This window comes from Oncorhynchus mykiss, chromosome 5, assembly GCF_013265735.2.
Source record: "Oncorhynchus mykiss isolate Arlee chromosome 5, USDA_OmykA_1.1, whole genome shotgun sequence".
NCBI classification, from domain to species: Eukaryota; Metazoa; Chordata; class Actinopteri; order Salmoniformes; family Salmonidae; genus Oncorhynchus; species Oncorhynchus mykiss.
In genome coordinates this window covers 8,463,164-8,485,297 of record NC_048569.1, presented here as the reverse complement: position 1 = coordinate 8,485,297, position 22,134 = coordinate 8,463,164, and the positions used below count along the sequence as shown (strand labels likewise).

The following is a 22,134-nucleotide window of genomic DNA, read 5'->3' as shown; positions in this document are numbered from 1 at the left end:
GTAGTAATTAGTAGTAGTAGTAGTAGTAGTAGTAGTAATTAGTAGTAGTAGTAGTAGTAGCAGTAGTAGTAATTAGTAGTAGTAGTAGTAGTAATAGTGGTAGTAGTAGTACTTAGTAGTAGTAGTATTCGTAGTAGTATTTGTAGTATTCGTAGTAGTAGTATTCATATTAGCAGTATTAGTATTAGTAGTAGTATTTGTAGTATTCGTAGAAGTAGTAGTATTCATAGTAGTGGTAGTAGCAGTAATAATAGTAGTATTAGTATTCGTATTAGTAGTAGTAGTAGTAGTAATAATTAGAAGTAGTAGTAGTTTTATATCTCTATGTACCCACCTTGGCCCAGTCTCCTGTCCTCCAGATGTAACACTTGGAGTAGTCCTCACAGTCCTCTGTCTCACGGGGCAGGGTCGACAGGTCACACTTCTTCCGTGGGTTGGTGCACTTCACCAGCCGATGGCGCGCCCCCCGCCCACACTTCACCGAGCACTGCAACACAGAGATTGATGGATTGGGCTGAGTCAGTGTAAATTCATTTCCAATGAGAATGCCTAGCAGCATTGCGTTGCACTACTTTTGACCAGAACCCGTAGTATCTGGTCAAAAGTAGTGCACTATGTAGGGAATAGGGTGCCATTTTGGACTCATTTACACATTAAGTATGTCGGTATCTTGGATGTGTCAGACAAGGTCAAGGGGTTAGGATGATCTGATGCCTTGATCACACCGACAGCGTCATCTGGTTATTTGTGCAACAAAAGTTAAACATTCACCTTTCTGCTACCATTTCTGCCAAGCAGTCTACACATACAGTTTGACGTATATGTTTGGATAAATTCAACATATGAACCACACAGAACGCACTTCACCTGCCTCTGTAACACAATGCTGCAAGGCAAACACAGCGTTCCAGAAAGATACATTTTATTCCAAAAGGAGCATGGCTGTCATAATGTGATAATTGATGGCTCTATGCTTGTCTCCCCTCCCTTTTACTGTAAGGTCAAAGGTTAGGTTTCTGCCATATTGCCTTTGACTGTCAATACCTTTTTATATCAGTGGATATTTTTTTGTTTTTCTAGATCAGAGGCACTGTTTCAATCTGTCGGGGCATATTCGGTAGCTAGAGAGTCTGACAGGGATGACCCCATCAGCCACGAGGCAGTGCACTTGAATGTTACCTCTAGGCACTGAACTCGAGTCAGTTTTACTTCCTGCCAAGGAGGGGTTGCTTACAGGACTGATTTAGTGTGAGCTAATTCCAGATCAGTCTGGTGGGGGGGGGGGGGGCAACTTCTTCCTGTAGCCTATCTATCAAGCCACGTCACTCTTTATCCCTTCATCCTTCTCTCCTCTCTTTTCACATCTCCTCTCAAATTCCCCCTTTTCTCTCCTCTGCCCCTACGTGTTCACAGCTGCCTGGAGGATTGGACCAAGGAGGGGTGATCAAAGGCAAGGACATTCACTGTCAGTCTTGGCCCTCTCGGCCCAGGCCCCGAAAAACCCCCCTGGTGTTGGCAGATGTTTCGCTTTAGACCCTCCCGAGCAACCCCCGTCCCCAGGTGAGTTATGGTCTGCTCCGCAACCTCAGACAGGGGGAGCATTAAATCATATGCTAGAATGGGAGGGAGGGAGGTATTGGAGGGGAGCAGCTTCTCTTTCTTTGTAGGGTGGAGGGTAGGCCATCCCCTCACCCCCATTTTACAAACCTGTCTTTTTACAGATGGGAAGGAAAGGAGGTCGGTTGCGCTGGCCCAGGACTCACAGTCAATTTGACTTGTTTGAGAGAGAGACAGAGAGAGAAAGAGAGAGAGAGAGAGAAAGAAAGAAAGTGACAGAGAGAGACAGAGAGACAGAAACAGAGAGAGAGAGAGAGAGAGAGAGAGACAAAGGGAGACAAAGAGAGACAGAGAGAGACACAAACAGACCCCACAGAGCCCCAGGACACCAACACAGTTAGACCCAACGAAATCATGAGAAAACAAAAATATCATTACTTGACACATGGGAAAGAATTAACAAAAAAACTGAGCAAACTGCAATGCTATTTGGCCCTAAACAGAGAGTACACAGTGGCAGAATACCTGACCACTGTGACTGGCCCTAAACAGAGAGTACACAGTGGCAGAATACCTGACCACTGTGACTGGCCCTAAACAGAGAGTACATAGCGGCAGAATACCTGACCACTGTGACTGGCCCTTAACAGAGAGTACACAGTGGCAGAATACCTGACCACTGTGACTGGCCCTAAACAGAGAGTACATAGTGGCAGAATACCTGACCACTGTGACTGGCCCTAAACAGAGAGTACATAGTGGCAGAATACCTGACCACTGTGACTGGCCCTAAACAGAGAGTACACAGTGGCAGAATACCTGACCACTGTGACTGGCCCTAAACAGAGAGTACATAGTGGCAGAATACCTGACCACTGTGACTGGCCCTAAACAGAGAGTACACAGTGGCAGAATACCTGACCACTGTGACTGGCCCTAAACAGAGAGTACACAGTGGCAGAATACCTGACCACTGTGACTGAACCAAACGTAAGGAAAGCTTTGACTATGTACAGACTCAGTGAGCATAGCCTTGCTATTGAGAAAGGCCGCCGTAGGCAGACATGGCTCTCAAGAGGATACAGGCTGTGTGCACACTGCCCACAAAATGAGGTGGAAACTAACCTAACCTCCTGCCAAATGTATGACCATATTAAAGACACATATTTCCCTTAGATTACAAAGACCCACAAAGAATTAGAAAGCAAATCCAATTTTTGATAAACTCCCATATCTATTGGGTGAAATACCACAGTGTGCCATCACAGCAGCAAGATTTGTGACCTGTTGCCACAGGAAAAGGTCAACCAGTGAAGAACACACACCATTGTAAATACAACCCATATTTATGCTTATTTATTTTCCATTTTGTACTTTAACCATCTGAACACAATATAACATGTGAAATGTCCTTATGCTTTTGGAACTTTTGTGAGTGTGATGTTTACTGTAAAAATGTTTTATTGTCTGATTTCACTTTTACTTGCTTTGGCAATGTAAACATGTGTTTCCCATGCCAAAAAAAGCCTCTTAAAATGAAATTGAATTGAGAGAGAGAGAGAGAGAGAGAGAGAGAGAGAGAGAGAGAGAGAGAGAGAGAGAGAGAGAGAGAGAGAGAGAGAGAGAGAGGCCGCAGAATACCTGACCACTGTGACTGACCCAAAATTAAGGAAAGCTTTGACTATGTACAGACTCAGTGAGCATAGCCTTGCTATTGAGAAAGGCCGCCGTAGGCAGACATGGCTCTCAAGAGAAGACAGGCTATGTGCTCACTGCCCACAAAATGAGGTGGAAACTGAGCTGCACTTCCTAACCTCCTGCCCAATGTATGACCATGCATTTTAGGGTTATTACAATGCTACCTGTTCATGTATTTTAGGGTTATTACAATGCTACCTGTTCATGTATTTTAGGGTTATTACAATGCTACCTGTTCATGTTTCTTAGGCCAGGTTAATTACAAATGGGTTATGGTCTGGTGAATTGTGACCATTTTAGTTCAGTTCTATTGTGTTGTAATTCCTTGTCAGGGGAAAGCGGGGAGCGAACATGCACTGGCATAAACACTCCAGCACATAAGAGTTTTATGAGTGAAGGTTGTGTTTGTCTGGGGGGAAGGGGGGGTTAGCTAAGTCTTTACTTAGAGTTTGATGAGGGAAGGTTGTGTTTGTCTGGGGAGAAGGGGGGGTTAGCTAAGTCTTTACCTAGAGCTTTATGAGTGAAGGATGTGTTTGTCTGGGGGGAAGGGGGGGGGGGGGGTTAGCTAAGTCTTTACCTAGAGTTTTATGAGTGAAGGTTGTGTTTGTCTGGGGGAAAGGGGGGGTTAGCTAAGTCTTTACCTAGAGTTTTATGAGTGGAGGTTGTGTTTGTCCACAGGGCATTAGCTAAGTCTAAACCTAGAGTAACCTTGACTTTTACCGAATGACTCATCTACAAACAGGGGAACCACAAACACACACTCCCACAGCTGCAAACACTACAAATACTAGAAAGCTATGAACTCATTTACCCATAAAACGATTAATCAATTTACTCCCCTTTGATAGGATTAACGGCCTTTCATCAACTGCATTATCAAAACAGAAGGATTTTCCCTCATCGACTTCTTACGTAAACTTACTTCGACGGGGGCCGAGAAAAAGCAACAGTGTTCAATGTGTGAGAAAACGAAAATCTTCAAAATGAGAAATTGGAGCCACATGAGAGAGAATCTCGATTGAGATATTTTCTCCTTATCGATACTGTTAGAGAACTGGTCGAGGCCGGGCTCCTTTAGTCTGCTGCCAGCAGGCCCTGAAAAGGTAGGAGGGAAGGAGGGAGCATGAGAATGAGGGAGAGGGGAGGATGGGGGTAGAGGGAGATGCTGGCAGCAAGGCCTGAGCCAGTGATGTGCAGGTGCTATACAGAGAACTCAAAGGAATCTCAGCATCATTGCGTAAGCCCCTCTATGTGGAGTGCCAAGGGGAATATTCTGGGAGCTAGGCTCTCTCTAAAACCTCTCTCTACATAAGCTTCTGGGGATAAGCATTGGCATATTAGCTTAAATAGTCCTGTCTGTGTGAGTTTGGACTCTGGTGAGACATTTTAAAAGTGGTAATGCAAAATGTGAATATACTAAATGTATATTAAGTACATTCTGCCCATTCTGAATGAGTTGAATCTTGAGCCGAACATTTATACCACTTTATTTTTGCACTCTTGCTCACTAAAGTTCATAATCGTGTTGGAGCCACATGAGAGGGAATCTCGATTGAGATAGCTGCCGAATTGTCGAGGGTTCCACTACGCCCTCAATTCTCCTCGCTACCAAGTGAGGCATCTATCTACTCAGTGTCTTTGCTGGCAGACTTTACCCATGAATCTTAGGATTGTTACTTAGCAACATAACCGACTTCAAGTTAGCTATTTTATAACGTAGCTGGCTACACAATAGTTTAGAACATTTTGAATTTGACCAGGTGGCAGATGGGATTGTCTCCATGGTCACTACTGAACGCATCAGTTTACTCTAATTGGAACACTAGTGGTCACTACTGAACACATCAGTTTACTCTAATTTGAACACTAGTGGTCACTACTGAACACATCAGCTAAGTCTAATTTGAACACTAGTGGTCACTACTGAACACATCAGTTTACTCTAATTTGAACACTAGTGGTCACTACTGAACACATCAGTTTACTCTAATTGGAACACTAGTGGTCACTACTGAACACATCAGTTTACTCTAATTTGAACACTAGTGGTCATTACTGAACACATCAGCTAAGTCTAATTTGAACACTAGTGGTCACTACTGAACACATCAGCTAAGTGGTCTCTCGATAAAGGGCTCTGTGGCCCAGTTTTCAAGTTGAGATTCAGCCGTAGATTACAGAGGGACACATGGTCACCTTGTGTAAAGTGAACATGTGTAAAATCACACTGAAACACAATATTCATAGAACAAATGCAGTTGAATCCATATTTTCCTTGATGTAAAATAAATTGAGTAAGTAGTGCGTCACAACTAAGAGTGTGTGTGGCCTCACCTCAGACCACACGCCAGCCTCCCACACAGTGAGACAGTCCTGGCCCTCGCAGCGCTGGTTGGGGGCCGGCTTGGGGCCGGCACAGTCGCGGTCCTTGGCTTTGACCAGGGTGCCGTTGGCTAGCTGCAAGGTGCAGGCTACCTGTCTGCTCTGAGAGCCTCTACCACAGGTACGAGAGCAAGACGTCCACTCAGTCATCATCCACCTGGAGGGGTAGAGAGCACATTAATACACACATACTGTACACATACACACACACACACACACACACACAGTACACACACATACACAGTACACACAGACATACACACACACACATACACAGTACACACAGACATACACAGTACACGCAGACATACACACAGACATACACATACACAGTACACACAGACATACACACACACACACACATACACAGTACACACAGACATACACACACACACACATACACAGAACACACAGACATACACATACACAGTACACACAGACATACACACACACACACACATACACAGTACACACACACACACACACACACACACACACACACACACACACACACACACACAGACATACACACACACATACACAGACACACACAGAGTACACACACACAGTACACACACACAGTACACACAGAACGCACACAGAACGCACACACAGAGTACACACACACAGTACGCACAATGTACAGACAGACAGACAGACAGACCATACAACCTCCTGCTTTGTGTAAACAATGTGGCCACCAGACTTCATTCCCATTCAACAGAGAAACCTAAGCCAAGGAGCAGGAACGTGAATGGTGAGTATGTGTGCGTGTGTGTGTGTGTGCGTGCGTGTATGTGTGTGTGTGTGTTTGTGTGTGTGTATATGTGCGGCGGGGGGGGGTGTCTCATCTCAGTGTTAATGACGCCCCATAAACAGACAACCAGGCCCAAGCACAGCCCTAGAGGAAGGCTACCAGGCTGGTTCTGACGTAATGTGGCCCCATCTGGGTGACAGATGTGCAGGCAGAGGCACCAGGGAGAGTCTGGTTCTGCTGGTGGATGATGGTGATGGTGGAGGAGGGGAGGTGGGGTGGATATGCTCCATCCAAGCCTCCCCTCGGTGACTGCGATCAGGGTAGAGCAGCCGGAGAGGACAGGGTCCAGCTGGAAGTCTGCTTGGGCCAAACAGGAACATGACGTGGCCTTGTTGACCTATCACCCCTCTCCCCACACACACACACACACACACACACACATCCCTGTCTGACATCAGATCTACAGATCCAGTGGTCTGTTCTGCCGTTATCTGATTGCCTGGTTTTTGTTGTTGTTGAGCACGGCAGGACTGTAAATGTTATTTATCCGCGGCTCAGGGTGATGAAAGCTCACAGCTTGCTGCTTACTGCTCGGCTGCAGATGAAGTGTAATACCCCAGATACATATGACAGATAAGAGAGAGAAACGAATGATTTCCAGGGGATGCATTGTGGTGGAATGTAAATGTCAGCAGCGAGTGTGGACTAGCATTGGACAAGCATTGGACTAGCCTTGGACTAGCATTAGACTAGCATTAGACTGGCATTAGAATAGCATTAGACTAGTCTTGGACTAGCCTGGGGCTAGCATTATACTAGCCTTGGACTAGCCTTGGACTAGCATTAGACTAGCATTGGACTAGCCTTGGACTAGCATTGGACTAGCATTAGACTAGCCTTGGACTAGCATTGGACTAGCATTAGACTAGCCTTGGACTAGCCTTGGACTAGCCTTGGACTAGCATTAGACTTGCATTGGACCAGCTGTCTAAAGATTTCCAGGGGATGCATTGTGGTGGAATGTAAATGTCAGCAGCGAGTGTGGACTAGCATTGGACATGCATTGGACTAGCATTGGACTAGCATTAGACTAGCATTGGACTAGCCTTGGACTAGCATTGGACTAGCATTGGACTAGAATCAGACTAGCATTAGACCTTGGGCTAGCATTAGACTAGCCTTGGACTAGCATTAGACTTGCATTGGACTAGCTGTCTAGTGTTCATCTGTAGGAAGATAAGATAAAGTTCTGTACTGGTATAGGCCCGGGGAGAAGAAGGGCTGCGATTCACGTTTATAATCAAGGCAAAACAACTTTGTGGGCTTCATGTAAATGTTTGTACTGGTTTCTGTCAACAAATGTGACTTGGTGTATCTCCTCAATCCATTATGCAATGGATGATCTAAGGCTCAGTTTACGTCAGCATTAAAGAGGCAATCTGGGATCTAGACAGCAAGAAATCGCCCACCACATCATTCTTTGGAAAAACTACTGAGAGTAAGACAAGTAAAACATTGGAGTAAAACAAGCTTATATTTAGGGTTCTGATGGAGTACGACAATTTTGAACTTAGCTCATTTAAAAAATTAAAAAATTAGTCATATTCTTTAAGAATCAATGGCTATACATAATTAATTTAAAAGTTTTAAAAAAAATGTATGTACCAATCTCAGATTCCCCCTTTAACGACGGAGTTGGCAGCACTTCAGAGTATATCATGGAACACTTCTATAAATGTGTTAAGAAGTAGCTACAGAAGGTAGCTTCAACTAAAGTGGAACAACCATTTCCAGGAACTACCAGAACTTGCTGGAGGAAGACTGTTAGTATGAGAAGAACACATGACTGTCATTGTTAACAAGCATCCCAGACTTTGGCATGGCGAAGTGAAGTTTGATTTCTCTTTGAGCTACATGTGCAATATGACTCAATAGAAACATAATTCTTCCATAAGAATTAAAAAGTCTGTTCTCAATGAATGTTGCTATTACACTATTCCCCCCCCCCCCCTCCCCCATTTTTGGGGGTAAAATGTTTAGTCATTTAAGCAGACACTCTTATCCAGAGTGAGTACATAGATGTTCATACTATTCGCTTCGTAGGAATTGAACCCACAGCCCTGACATTGCAAGTGCCATGTTCTACCAACTGAGCCACACGGGACCACATACTATGACAAACTATAACAAAGCCTGAGAGGGAAGGGAGAAAGAAGGACCATCCATATTGTACCAGCACTTATCTTTACCTTGTCTAGCAGGGCTGAACTTTACCTTATCTAGCAGGGCTGAGCTTTACCTTGTCTGGCAGGGCTGATCTTTACCTTGTCTAGCAGGGCTGAGCTTGTCTAGCAGGGCTGAGCTTGTCTAGCAGGGCTGAGCTTTACCTTGTCTGGCAGGGCTGAGCTTTACCTTGTCTGGCAGGGCTGATCTTTACCTTGTCTGGCAGGGCTGATCTTTACCTTGTCTGGCAGGGCTGATCTTTACCTTGTCTGGCAGGGCTGATCTTTACCTTGTCTGGCAGGGCTGATCTTTACCTTGTCTGGCAGGGCTGATCTTTACCTTGTCTGGCAGGGCTGCTCATTGCACTTGCGGACTTGAGGCTCAGGTTTGGTCAGGTGACGACATCTTCGGTTGTCCACCACACTTGTAGTTTTGTTGACAATGTTAGTGCAGGTGACGATTGTCTTTCTTTCTCCTGGAGAAGAAAAATCTAATATGAACGACAAAGTATTGGAAAAGGGATCAAGCAATTCCCCGAGACAGACTTGCATCCTGTTCAGGGGGTGTACTGATACATCAAGCTGTCTCATTCTTCAGAAACAGGACACAGGCCCTATGGGCCGTTCTGGCATGGGAAAAGGCTTACTTACTTTACTCAAGCAAAGTGGGAGTGAGGTAATGTACTACTGAGTGGTAACGTAAGGTTTGAACTATAGTTAATATAAATCATATCAATCATTTCAATCTTTGGGCTAGTGATTGTATTGATGATCATTATCTAATATCCAAGCTCTAGGGAGTCATAATAAACTGCTTGCTTTCTCTTCTCCCTGGTACTCAACTAACATCATTGATCAGTCAGATAGTAAGCATTAATCATGAAACATCACTGCCGACTCCGGGCAAAACATTGTCGCAGGACACTGGGGTTCAAATCCGGGGTCCGCCGCGCTCATCACTGTGTCCCTCCGCCTCACCTACCTCTAAACTATTTCTTACCTATCCTGTCAAAATCACAACAAGTCCACTCCTGGCTCAATTCCCAGCTGGAGACCACCAGGGTTCAAAGCCTTAGTACACCCCTCAGACTGCTAACTCAACCTGTCCCAGCCTCTGTTTCATCCAGCTAATACCTAATACAATACGTTATGAGACTGAGTCTCCACACACACACACACACACACACACACACACACACACACAGGTCCTACTTCCTACTGCTGAATGTCAATGGGGTGTGTTGGTGGTCCTACCTCCTACTGCTGAATGTCAATGGCTTGTGTTGGTGGTCCTACCTCCTACTGCTGAATGTCAATGGGGTGTGTTGGTGGTCCTACCTCCTACTGCTGAATGTCAATGGGGTTGTGTTGGTGGTCCTACCTCCTCCACACACGGCATGGCAGTCCTCCCAGCCAGAGTGGGTCCACATGAAGAGGGGTTCGCTGGGCATGGCCCCCGGTCCTAACCCCCCCTGGGGTTCCATGTTAGCCTCTGTGGGGATGGTGTACTCGTAATGGATGCCATGGTTCTGCTCATTGAACAGCAGCACCTGGGTCAGGTAGGATTATATAAGGTCAACGTTTGAGTAATGTTTTTCTAATATTTGCCTAATATTTGACGTCATTGCCTCAAGTTTAAAAACAGCAGCACCTGGGTCAGGTAGGATTATATAAGGTCAACGTTTGAGTAATGTTTTTCTAATGTTTGTCTAATGTTTGACGTCATTGCCTCAAGTTTAAAAACAGCAGCACCTGGGTCAGGTAGGATTATATAAGGTCAACGTTTGAGTAATGTTTTTCTAATGTTTGTCTAATGTTTGACGTCATTGCCTCAAGTTTAAAAACAGCAGCACCTGGGTCAGGTAGGATTATATAAGGTCAACGTTTGAGTAATGTTTTTCTAATGTTTGTCTAATGTTTGACGTCATTGCCTCAAGTTTAAAAACAGCAGCACCTGGGTCAGGGGGATAAGAGTTCAACGTTTGTCTAATATTTGCCTAATGTTTGACGTTTATTGCCTTAAGTTTGTGGATTCAGTCAACCAATTCCAGTAACAAACCACAGCCCATATTACACCCTAGGCAGGTGGACTGAAAATCATTTCATAGGTAAACATTCCAACTAGCCTATCAATGTGGAGGTCAAGGTGGAGATACGACCATATTCCAGATGTACATGACGTGTCCAGGGATACACAAATCTGGAACTCGAGTCCAGTTCCACACTGATTTTCATTCTTGCAAATTTAGTAAGGGACTGGTTTAAACCTGGGGTACCATGTGAGTACAATTAACTACCAGGTAAAACATTCAAATCAGATTTGGAACTGGACTCGAGGTCCAGATTTGAGTATCCATGGCTAGGGGTAAGAAACTAAGGGTTGGGACTAGGGGTTAGGGACTAAGGGTTAGGGACTAAGGGTTAGGGACTAGGGGTTAGGGACTAAGGGTTAGGGACTAAGGGTTGGGACTAGGGGTTAGGGACTAGGGGTAAGAAACTAAGGGTTGGGACTAGGGCTTAGGGACTAAGGGTTAGGGACTAGGGGTTAGGGACTAGGGGTAAGAAACTAAGGGTTGGGACTAGGGGTTAGGGACTAAGGGTTAGGGACTAGGGGTTAGGGACTAGGGGTAAGAAACTAAGGGTTGGGACTAGGGCTTAGGGACTAAGGGTTAGGGACTAGGGGTTAGGGACTAAGGGTTAGGGACTAGGGGTTAGGGACTAAGGGTTAGGGACTAAGGGTTAGGGACTAAGGGTTAGGGACTAGGGGTTAGGGACTAAGGGTTAGGGACTAGGGGTTAGGGACTAAGGGTTAGGGACTAAGGGTTAGGGACTAGGGGTAAGAAACTAAGGGTTGGGACTAGGGGTTAGGGACTAAGGGTTAGGGACTAGGGGTTAGAGACTAAGGGTTAGGGACTAAGGGTTAGTGACTAAGGGTTAGGGACTAAGGATTAGGGACTAGGGGTTAAGGACTAAGGGTTAGGGAGTAGGGGTTAGGGACTAGGGGTTTGTGACTAGGGTTTAGGGACTAAGGGTTAGGGACTAAGGGATAGGGACTAGGGGTTAGGGACTAAGGGTTAGGGACTAGGGGTTAGGGACTAGGGTTTAGGGACTAAGGGTTAGGGACTAAGGATTAGGGACTAGGGGTTAAGGACTAAGGGTTAGGGACTAGGGGTTAGGGACTAAGGGTTAGGGACTAGGGGTTAGGGACTAAGGGTTAGGGACTAGGGGTTAGGGACTAAGGGTTAGGGACTAAGGGTTAGGGACTAGGGGTAAGAAACTAAGGGTTGGGACTAGGGGTTAGGGACTAAGGGTTAGGGACTAGGGGTTAGAGACTAAGGGTTAGGGACTAAGGGTTAGTGACTAAGGGTTAGGGACTAAGGATTAGGGACTAGGGGTTAAGGACTAAGGGTTAGGGAGTAGGGGTTAGGGACTAGGGGTTTGTGACTAGGGTTTAGGGACTAAGGGTTAGGGACTAAGGGATAGGGACTAGGGGTTAGGGACTAAGGGTTAGGGACTAGGGGTTAGGGACTAGGGTTTAGGGACTAAGGGTTAGGGACTAAGGATTAGGGACTAGGGGTTAAGGACTAAGGGTTAGGGACTAGGGGTTAGGGACTAGGGGTTTGTGACTAGGGTTTAGGGACTAAGGGTTAGGGACTAAGGGTTAGGGACTAGGGGTTAGGGACTAAGGGTTAGAGGCTAGGGGTTAGGGACTAAGGGTTAGGGACTAGGGGTTAGGGACTAAGGGTTAGGGACTAGGGGTTAGGGACTAAGGGTTAGGGACTAGGGTTTAGGGACTAAGGGTTGGGACTAGGGCTTAGGGACTAAGGGTTAGGGACTAGGGGTTAGGGACTAGGGGTAAGAAACTAAGGGTTGGAACTAGGGTTAGGGACTAGGGGTTAGGGACTAGGGGTTAGGGACTAAGGGTTAGGGACTACGGGTTAGGGACTAAGGGTTAGGGACTAGGGGTAAGAAACTAAGGGTTGGGACTAGGGGTTAGGGACTACGGGTTAGGGACTAGGGGTTAGGGACTAAGGGTTAGGGACTAGGGGTTAGGGACTAGGGTTTAGGGACTAAGGGTTGGGGACTAGGGGTTAGGGACTAAGGGTTAGGGACTAGGGGTTAGGGACTAAGGGTTAGGGACTAGGGGTTAGGGACTAAGGGTTAAGGACTAGGGGTTAGGGACTAAGGGTTAGGGACTAAGGTTTAGGGACTAGGGGTTAAGGACTAAGGGTTAGGGACTAGGGGTTAGGGACTAGGGGTTTGTGACTAAGGGTTAGGGACTAAGGGTTAGGGACTAGGGGTTAGGGACTAAGGGTTAGGGACTAGGGGTTAAAGACTAGGGTTTAGGGTCTAAGGGTTGGGGACTAGGGGTTAGAGACTAAGGGTTAGGGACTAGGGGTTAGGGTCTAGGGGTTAGGGACTAAGGGTTAGGGACTAGGGGTTAGGGACTAAGGGTTAAGGACTAGGGGTTAGGGACTAAGGGTTAGGGACTAAGGTTTAGGGACTAGGGGTTAGGGACTAAGGGTTAGGGACTAGGGGTTAGGGACTAGGGTTTAGGGACTAAGGGTTAGGGACTAGGGGTTAGGGACTATGGGTTAGGGACTAAGGGTTAGGGACCCAGGGTTAGGGACTAGGGGTTAGGGACTAAGGGTTAGGGACTAGGGGTTAGGGACTAAGGGTTAGGGACTAGGGGTTAGGGACTAGGGGTAAGAAACTAAGGGTTGGGACTAGGGCTTAGGGACCAAGGGTTAGGGACTAAGGGTTAGGGACTAGGGGTTAGGGACTAAGGGTTAGGGACTAGGGGTTAGGGACTAAGGGTTAGGGACTAAGGGTTAGGGACTAGGGGTAAGAAACTAAGGGTTGGGACTAGGGGTTAGGGACTAAGGGTTAGGGACTAGGGGTTAGGGACTAAGGATTGTTTCAGAAAAATACTTGTATTTATTTGAGCCTTGGTCTTCGAATAATCTTCAAAGTACACAAACACTGGATAGCTTCTCAAAAGACTATTTCCTCCGTAAATACATTGAAATAAAAACATTACAATACATACACTTCATTCCCAAAAATGGAGAAGAAACAAACAACTGTTTTTGAAGAGACACTTTCCAAAACCACTGAGACATGATTTGATATCGTATTGATTTGATATCGTATTGATTTGATCTCGTATTGATTTGATATCGTATTGATTTGATCTCGTATTGATTTGATCTCGTATTGATTTGATATTGTATTGATTTGATATCGTATTGATTTAATATCGTATTGATTTGATATCGTATTGATTTAATATCGTATTGATTTAATATCGTATTGATTTGATATCGTATTGATTTGATATCGTATTGATTTGATATCGTATTGATTTGATATCATATTGATTTAATATCGTATTGATTTGATATCGTATTGATTTGATATCGTATTGATTTGATATCGTATTGATTTAATATCGTATTGATTTGATATCGTATTGATTTGATATCATATTGCCGCCCACACGCTACTGTTATCAATGAACATTTATTACTTCATGAAACCACCGTGCAGGACACGATTTATCATGATGCACACCCCTCCCTTTCCCCCGTTAACACATAATCTCATTAGTAGTTGTCAGGAGGCTAATCCTATTCAAATTATAACCCTAATCTCAGCAATGACAGAGCTGTCGCTAGCCGCAGCCAGCTAATAACGGCAGCCGTGCAGCCCATCATATCCTCAATCATTAATCGCGTCTGCGCTCAGGCTGCCAGGCTGGTCACAGGCCAACTCACAACCTGACCTGACATATGGGGAGTGCGCTTCCGCCTGTGGATATAGTACCACCAGAAATTCCGTAGTTCCATTAGACATGTTTACTGCTTTGTCTGTTGTACAGCTGTGTAATGTCTGTTGTACAGCAGCATAATGTCAGTTGTACAGCAGCATAATGTCTGTTGTACAGCAGCGTAATGTCTGTTGCACAGCAGCATAATGTCTGTTGTACAGCAGCGTAATGTCTGTTGCACAGCAGCGTAATGTCTGTTGTACAGCAGTGTAATGTCTGTTGTACAGCAGTGTAATGTCTGTTGCACAGCAGTGTAATGTCTGTTGCACAGCAGCGTAATGTCTGTTGCACAGCAGTGTAATGTCTGTTGTACAGCAGTGTAATGTCTGTTGCACAGCAGTGTAATGTCTGTTGCACAGCTGTGTAATGTCTGTTGCACAGCAGTGTATTGTCTGTTGCACAGCAGTGTAATGTCTGTTGCACAGCAGTGTAATGTCTGTTGCACAGCAGTGTAATGTCTGTTGTACAGCAGCGTAATGTCTGTTGCACAGCAGTGTAATGTCTGTTGCACAGCAGTGTAATGTCTGTTGTACAGCAGTGTAATGTCTGTTGTACAGCAGCATAATGTCTGTTGTACAGCAGCATAATGTCTGTTGTACAGCAGCGTAATGTCTGTTGTACAGCAGCGTAATGTCTGTTGCACAGCAGCGTAATGTCTGTTGCACAGCAGTGTAATGTCTGTTGCACAGCAGTGTAATGTCTGTTGTACAGCAGTGTAATGTCTGTTGTACAGCAGTGTAATGTCTGTTGTACAGCAGTGTAATGTCTGTTGCACAGCAGCGTAATGTCTGTTGTACAGCAGTGTAATGTCTGTTGTACAGCAGTGTAATGTCTGTTGTACAGCAGTGTAATGTCTGTTGTACAGCAGTGTAATAACAAACCGGTATATATGATGAGTTCATAAAGGGTTTGTGAGTTGAGACGTCACCTACTACAACAGTCAGAAAAAGCTACAAGGTAAGCCATTTTTTTGTTCCAGCTCAGCACTGAAAACTTGAATCAAGGCCTTGATGATGAGTTGATTAGTTGGATCTAGTGTTTTAGTGCTGGGCTGGAACAAAAGCTTGCATAGACCTGGTAGCTTCTGAGGACTAGTGGACCCGACCACAATGCTGAAATGCTGCATAGCCCTGGTAGCACATCAGGACTAGGGAACGTGACCACAATGCTGAAATGCTGCATAGCCCTGGTAGCACCTCAGGACTAATGGACCCGACCACAATGCTGAAATGCTGCATAGCCCTGGTAGCACCTCAGGACTAGTGGACCCGACCACAATGCTGAAATGCTGCATAGCCCTGGTAGCACCTCAGGACTAATGGACCCAACCACAATGCTGAAATGCTGCATAGCCCTGGTAGCACCTCAGGACTAATGGACCCGACCACAATGCTGAAATGCTGCATAGCCCTGGTAGCACCTCAGGACTAGTGGACCCGACCACAATGCTGAAATGCTGCATAGCCCTGGTAGCACCTCAGGACTAGTGATCCCGACCACAATGACGTGACCACCGATGGATGTAAACCCACAGAGCAGCCCTGGGTTCAAGTATAATCTGAAATCACTTAAAAATGATGTGCTTGCCTGTTGTAATGAAACTAAAAGTCACATAAGTGAAAACCCTGCACATCAGCAGACACTCTTATTCCAGAGCAATTTACAGTAGTGAACGCATACATTTTCCATTGATACTAATGCCCCGAGGGACTCAAACCCACAACCCTGGCATCGCAAGTACCGTAGCTCTAACAACTGAGCCACTCAAGGCAGGCTAAAGCAAACGCTGAAAGTAGGTTCAAAGATTCCAAATAATATTTGAACCCAGGTTTACAGAGACATAAAGGAAATAAGGAAGTCATTTACCATGAGATGCAGCGGGGAGGTAGTGGGACCTCTGGCTGACATTTTCTCCCACAGTCCCCTCCGGACGTAGTGAACGGTGGTGCCCGCCATGTTGAAGGCTCCTGGGCGGTCTATCTTCCAGTCGCTGTTGATGGAATGCTTGTTTGTGTCTTTGAGTGCTGCAGAAAGTAAACAAGGAAATGCAGCAGAGATAATTTGGGACTTAATGGTTACAGTTCCAAATGGTACCCTTATTCCCTAGATAGTAATTTATGGGCTCTGGTTAAATGTAGTCCATTATATAGTGAATAGAGTACCATTTTGGGATGTTTCCAGTGTTTTGATGCACATGTAACTTGTACCCACTCTGTGGACGGATGTTGTTGATACTGTGAGGGAGGAAAAATACAAGGCAGCAGTCTGGCTAAAGTTCTGTTTACCACTTAGCTGTGAGGGGCCTTCATCTTAGATGTGTTTAACTGTGAGGTCCTTCATCTTAGACGTGTTTAGCTGTGAGGGGCCTTCATCTTAGATGTGTTTAGCTGTGAGGTCCTTCATCTTAGACGTGTTTAGATGTGAGGTCCTTCATCTTAGACGTGTTTAACTGTGAGGTCATTCATCTTAGATGTGTTTAGATGTGAGGTCCTTCATCTTATACGTGTTTAGATGTGAGGTCCTTCATCTAAGACGTGTTTAACTGTGAGGTCCTTCATCTTAGACGTGTTTAACTGTGAGGTCCTTCATCTTAGATGTATTTAACTGTGAGGTCCTTCATCTTAGACGTGTTTAGATGTGAGGTCCTTCATCTTAGACACGTTTAGATGTGAGGTCCTTCATCTTAGATGTGTTTAGATGTGAGGTCCTTCATCTTAGACACGTTTAGATGTGAGGTCCTTCATCTTAGATGTGTTTAGATGTGAGGTCCTTCATCTTAGATGTGTTTAACTGTGAGGTCCTTCATCTCAGATGTGTTTAGATGTGAGGTCCTTCATCTTAGATGTGTTTAACTGTGAGGTCCTTCATCTTAGATGTGTTTAACTGTGAGGTCGTTCATCTCAGATGTGTTTAGATGTGAGGTCCTTCATCTTAGATGTGTTTAACTGTGAGGTCCTTCATCTTAGATGTGAGGTCCTTCATCTTAGACGTGTTTAACTGTGAGGTCCTTCATCTTAGACGTGTTTAGCTGTGAGGTCCTTCATCTTAGATGTGTTTAGATGTGAGGTCCTTCATCTTAGACGTGTTTAGCTGTGAGGTCCTTCATCTTAGACGTGTTTAACTGTGAGGTCCTTCATCTTAGATGTATTTAACTGTGAGGTCCTTCATCTTAGACGTGTTTAGCTGTGAGGTCCTTCATCTTAGATGTGTTTAGATGTGAGGTCCTTCATCTTAGACGTGTTTAGCTGTGAGGTCCTTCATCTCAGACGTGTTTAACTGTGAGGTCCTTCATCTTAGATGTGTTTAACTATGAGGTCCTTCATCTTAGACACGTTTAGATGTGAGGTCCTTCATCTTAGACGTGTTTAGATGTGAGGTCCTTCAGGCCTTCATCTTAGATGTGTTTGTATTCAGTTTATGGGGAATTTTCACTTTAGGAGCTTGGCGAGTTTACATAATTATTTGAAACGTCAATATATATTGATGCGTGTTTTTTGAACCTTGTTTATCTCCTTTGATAATGTATTCTATAACATACTGTAGAATGGTGTTATTCTCTCCACACACACACACACACACACACACACACACACACACACACACACACACACACACACACACTCGCCAGAATCCTAACAGTAACCTCTTGTCCAATCTTATCACTCTTCCCTCTACATGCGTTTGAACTCATTTGGCTTCTCCTTAGCAGATTGGCATCCTGGGAGGGTGGAGAGGGATGGCTTAGCGAATGGGGAGTGAGGAAGGAATGGTGGTGGGGGAAGTAGAGACACTGGGGAAGTAGAGAGGAGGGGTAGTAGAGAGGAGGGGTATTAGAGAAGAGGGGGAAGTAGAGAGGAGGGGTAGTAGAGAGGAGGGGGAAGTAGAGAGGAGGGGTAGTAGAGAGGAGGGGGAAGTAGAGAGGAGGGGTAGTAGAGAGGACGGGGAAGTAGAGAGGAGGGGGAAGTAGAGAGGAGGGGGAAGTAGAGAGGAGGGGTAGTAGAGAGGAGGGGGAAGTAGAGAGGAGAGGGAGATAGAGACTTTGGTGAAGTAGAGACACTGGGGAAGTAGAGACATTGGGGAAGTAGGGACTCTGGGGAAGTAGACGGGATTGCCCCAGCAGCCTCTCAGTGTTTTCGAAGTGAGCCGCCGCGTGGTTCCTAATCACATTAAAGGCAGGAGTCAGGACGCTAGCAGGCAGGGGAGGAAAACAGTCAGGCTGAATCCCAAATGGCTATAAGTAGTGCACTACATAGGGAATAGGGTGCCACTTGAGACAGATTATTCCCTGATAGCAGGCAGATCTGCTGACACATATTAGACAGATGGATACAGCGCAGGGCCTGTGTTGTGTGGTTACACTAGGAGTCATCTGAAAGAGAGACATCTGAAAGACAGGCATATGAGAGATGAGAGGAGATGTGTGGAGCTGGGGAACTAATGCTCTCTCACTAAAGCTGGCTGAAGGACTAATCTGAGAGCAGTGGATTGGGCACGTGAAAGATGAGAGGAAATGTGGAGGAGTTCAGGAAGTTAGTGAGACTCGAAAGCTGGGGGAGTAACGCTCTCTCACTAAAGCTGAGGGAAGGACTTATCTAAGAGCAGTGGACTGGGCACATGAAAGCTGAGAGGGGTGATCTCTGGATAGATGTGAAGGAGCTGGGGGAGTAATACCAGGCGTACACTACACGACTTTCAAAAGCCTAACATCGCTGAGCCTCTCACATTAAACAAACGTCTTTCATTACGTTTTTTGTCTTCCCAACTTAGTGGTGCACACACTACACATTCTGGCAGACGGGGGTCACACACTACACATTCTGGCAGATGGGGGTCACACACTACACATTCTGGCAGACGGGGGTCACACACTACACATTCTGGCAGACGGAGGTCACACACTACACATTCTGGCAGACGGAGGTCACACACTACACATTCTGGCAGACGGAGGTCACACACTAAACATTCTGGCAGACGGAGGTCACACACTACACATTCTGGCAGACGGAGGTCACACACTACACATTCTGGCAGACGGGGGTCACACACTACAGGTTCTTCCGTTGGTCGTGAGGATTCTGAAAGCAATGATGTGAATAGATTGTGTTTAGATGTGAGGTCCTTCATCATTGCTTGTGAACTTCAGAGTAAGCATACTAGTGGGCTAGTAGTAGTCATCACTCCTGCTCGAGAATCTACCAACGATTTATATATACACTAGATACCTAACAGGGGGCGCTGTTTTGAAGCCAATGCACCTCCATCTTGGCACTCTCTCAACATTGTAAAAAAAATATTTTGCCAGCTAGAGAAATGCATTTATTAATGTCTACATTGGTTTTTACCATATGAATTATATTACAGACACCTTAATGGATACTTTAAAATTATATTATGTGAGCTAAACATTAAAAAATAAAATATATACAAACATTTTTTCCTTAAAGCATCATTTTCTTTTTAAGGACTGATGTCACTGTTCCTCGGTGGCTTCAAAGCCTATCATTGGCTAATGCATAGCATCAGCAATCCATGGTTTATATACATCATTGGAGTCTACACATTCTGGGTGATACGATACAATGTCATCATCTCACTGGCTTCTTCTCTCATTGGCTATTGCTGATGACCTTTCTGAAAACCTGTCGTTGCACACCTCACACTACAAGAGTATTGCAGTATTTGTACCGATAAAATCAAACATGTTTGAAAATAACAGGACCTCTGGGACGACTCAAAGACGGGACCCTCAGATTGGGTCGATGACCCGCTCACATTGAAACAAGCGTTGGTGACGACCAAACCCCCAAGTAGGCAACGACAAAAACTTGTCTGGGACAGCTAAATCGTGGAGTGTACGCCCACCTTAAGTGTTATCTCTCTTAAGATGGGGAAGGACTGATCCAAGAGCAGCGACTTGAACGGACCAAGTGGATTGAGAGGAGTGATGAGAGGAGAGTGTGTGTGGATGTGAATGCTAGAGCTGTGGGAGTTGATGCTCTCTCTGTAAAGCTGGATGAGGTGGCCGATGAGGTTGCCGATGAGGTGGCCGATAAGGTGGCCGATGAGGTGGCCGATGAGGTGGCCGATGAGGTGGTCGATGAGGTGGACGATGAGGTAGACGATGAGGTGGCCGATGAGGTTGCCGATGAGGTGGACGATGAGGTAGACGATGAGGTGGCCGATGAGGTTGCCGATGAGGTAGACGATGAGGTGGCCGATGAGGTTGCCGATGAGGTGGACGATGAGGTGGCCGATGAGGTGGCCGATGAGGTGGCCGATTAGGTGGTCGATGAGGTGGACGATGAGGTAGACGATGAGGTTGCCGATGAGGTGGACGATGAGGTGGCCGATGAGGTGGCCGATTAGGTGGTCGATGAGGTGGACGATGAGGTAGACGATGAGGTGGCCGATGAGGTTGCCGATGAGGTAGACGATGAGGTGGCCGATGAGGTTGCCGATGAGGTGGACGATGACGTGGCCGATGAGGTTGCCGATGAGGTGGACGATGAGGTGGCCGATGAGGTGGCCGATGAGGTGGCCGATTAGGTGGTCGATGAGGTGGACGATGAGGTAGACGATGAGGTTGCCGATGAGGTGGACGATGAGGTGGACGATGAGGTGGCCGATTAGGTGGTCGATGAGGTGGGCGATGAGGTAGACGATGAGGTGGCCGATGAGGTTGCCGATGAGGTGGACGATGAGGTAGACGATGAGGTGGACGATGAGGTGGCCGATGAGGTGGACGATGAGGTGGACGATGAGGTGGCCGATGAGGTTGCCGATGAGGTTGCCATAGGGGTATATAGCCCTCTGGACTTCGGTGAAGAGAAAATGTGCTTCCCAGGCAAAAATGAGTGTGTTATATTTAAAGTCATATGGGCACCCTATTAGAGACATACAAAAGGACTACTGCTAGATTCAAGAGAGTTGTTTGCTACTGTATCACCCTGTTAGACAAAGCAACAGCGGTCCGTATCTTACCCAAATAACTCTGTGCAGGCTTTTCTTCCATCACTCTGATTCTCCTGGCCCCTTTGGGGATGATCACAGCTTCCACATAGCCTGAGGGGAAAGAGGTGGAGAGAGAGAGATAAAGAGAGAGGTAGAGAGAGAGGGGGGGGGGGGGGGGGGGGTTGTAACTGTACGGTTGTTGGGTCCATGCCAGCACTAGAACTATCTAGCTCACTAGTACCATGTGTACATGTAACGTACAGTTCAGTCACTTCACATCTAAGAGAGCCAGGCGGGTCGACTGGAAGAGCCTGTACTGTACTGTGTGTTCATGTGTGTCTCTACCCCCCCCCCTGTGCTCGGGATCACAGGCCGTGAATGGATCTATGTGTGAGGTCCCCCTGCTACCTAACTGATGGTCACAGTTAGCCTAGCGTGGTCCGGGGAGCTTGAGTACGTATGAATGAGATCCATTCAAGGTCGAGAAAGGTGTCCCTCACCGTTGCCGAGCCATAGCCATTCATCGCACAGGATGTTGACATTGTTCGCTGTGTAATCTGAACTTGCTTTGAAGTAGTATTCAAAAGGGTGATTTTTTAAAAACTTTGTCCAGTCTTTAAGATACAGCTTAGTGCTGATTCAGGGTCCACGGAGGAGAGGCTAGGTCCTTTTCTTTTTTCATAGCAGAAAATAACTCTGCAAGTAATGAATGACCTAACTTAAAAACTGTCCGT

At 45.9% G+C, this 22,134-nt stretch overlaps 1 protein-coding gene across 1 annotated transcript in view; it reads right to left on the bottom strand.

Annotated features, from left to right (window-relative positions):
- The window catches only part of LOC110524944 (A disintegrin and metalloproteinase with thrombospondin motifs 19), a 123,986-nt gene that overhangs the window by 22,333 nt on the left and 79,519 nt on the right, over window positions 1-22,134 (bottom strand). Inside the window, exons 16-21 of the mRNA XM_036976698.1 lie at window positions 21,431-21,511; window positions 16,313-16,470; window positions 9,998-10,166; window positions 8,957-9,092; window positions 5,590-5,794; window positions 335-487 (exon numbers count right to left, since the gene is read on the bottom strand). Of these exons, the coding sequence (XP_036832593.1) occupies window positions 335-487; window positions 5,590-5,794; window positions 8,957-9,092; window positions 9,998-10,166; window positions 16,313-16,470; window positions 21,431-21,511 (902 nt within the window). The remainder of the gene's footprint in view (window positions 1-334; window positions 488-5,589; window positions 5,795-8,956; window positions 9,093-9,997; window positions 10,167-16,312; window positions 16,471-21,430; window positions 21,512-22,134) is intronic.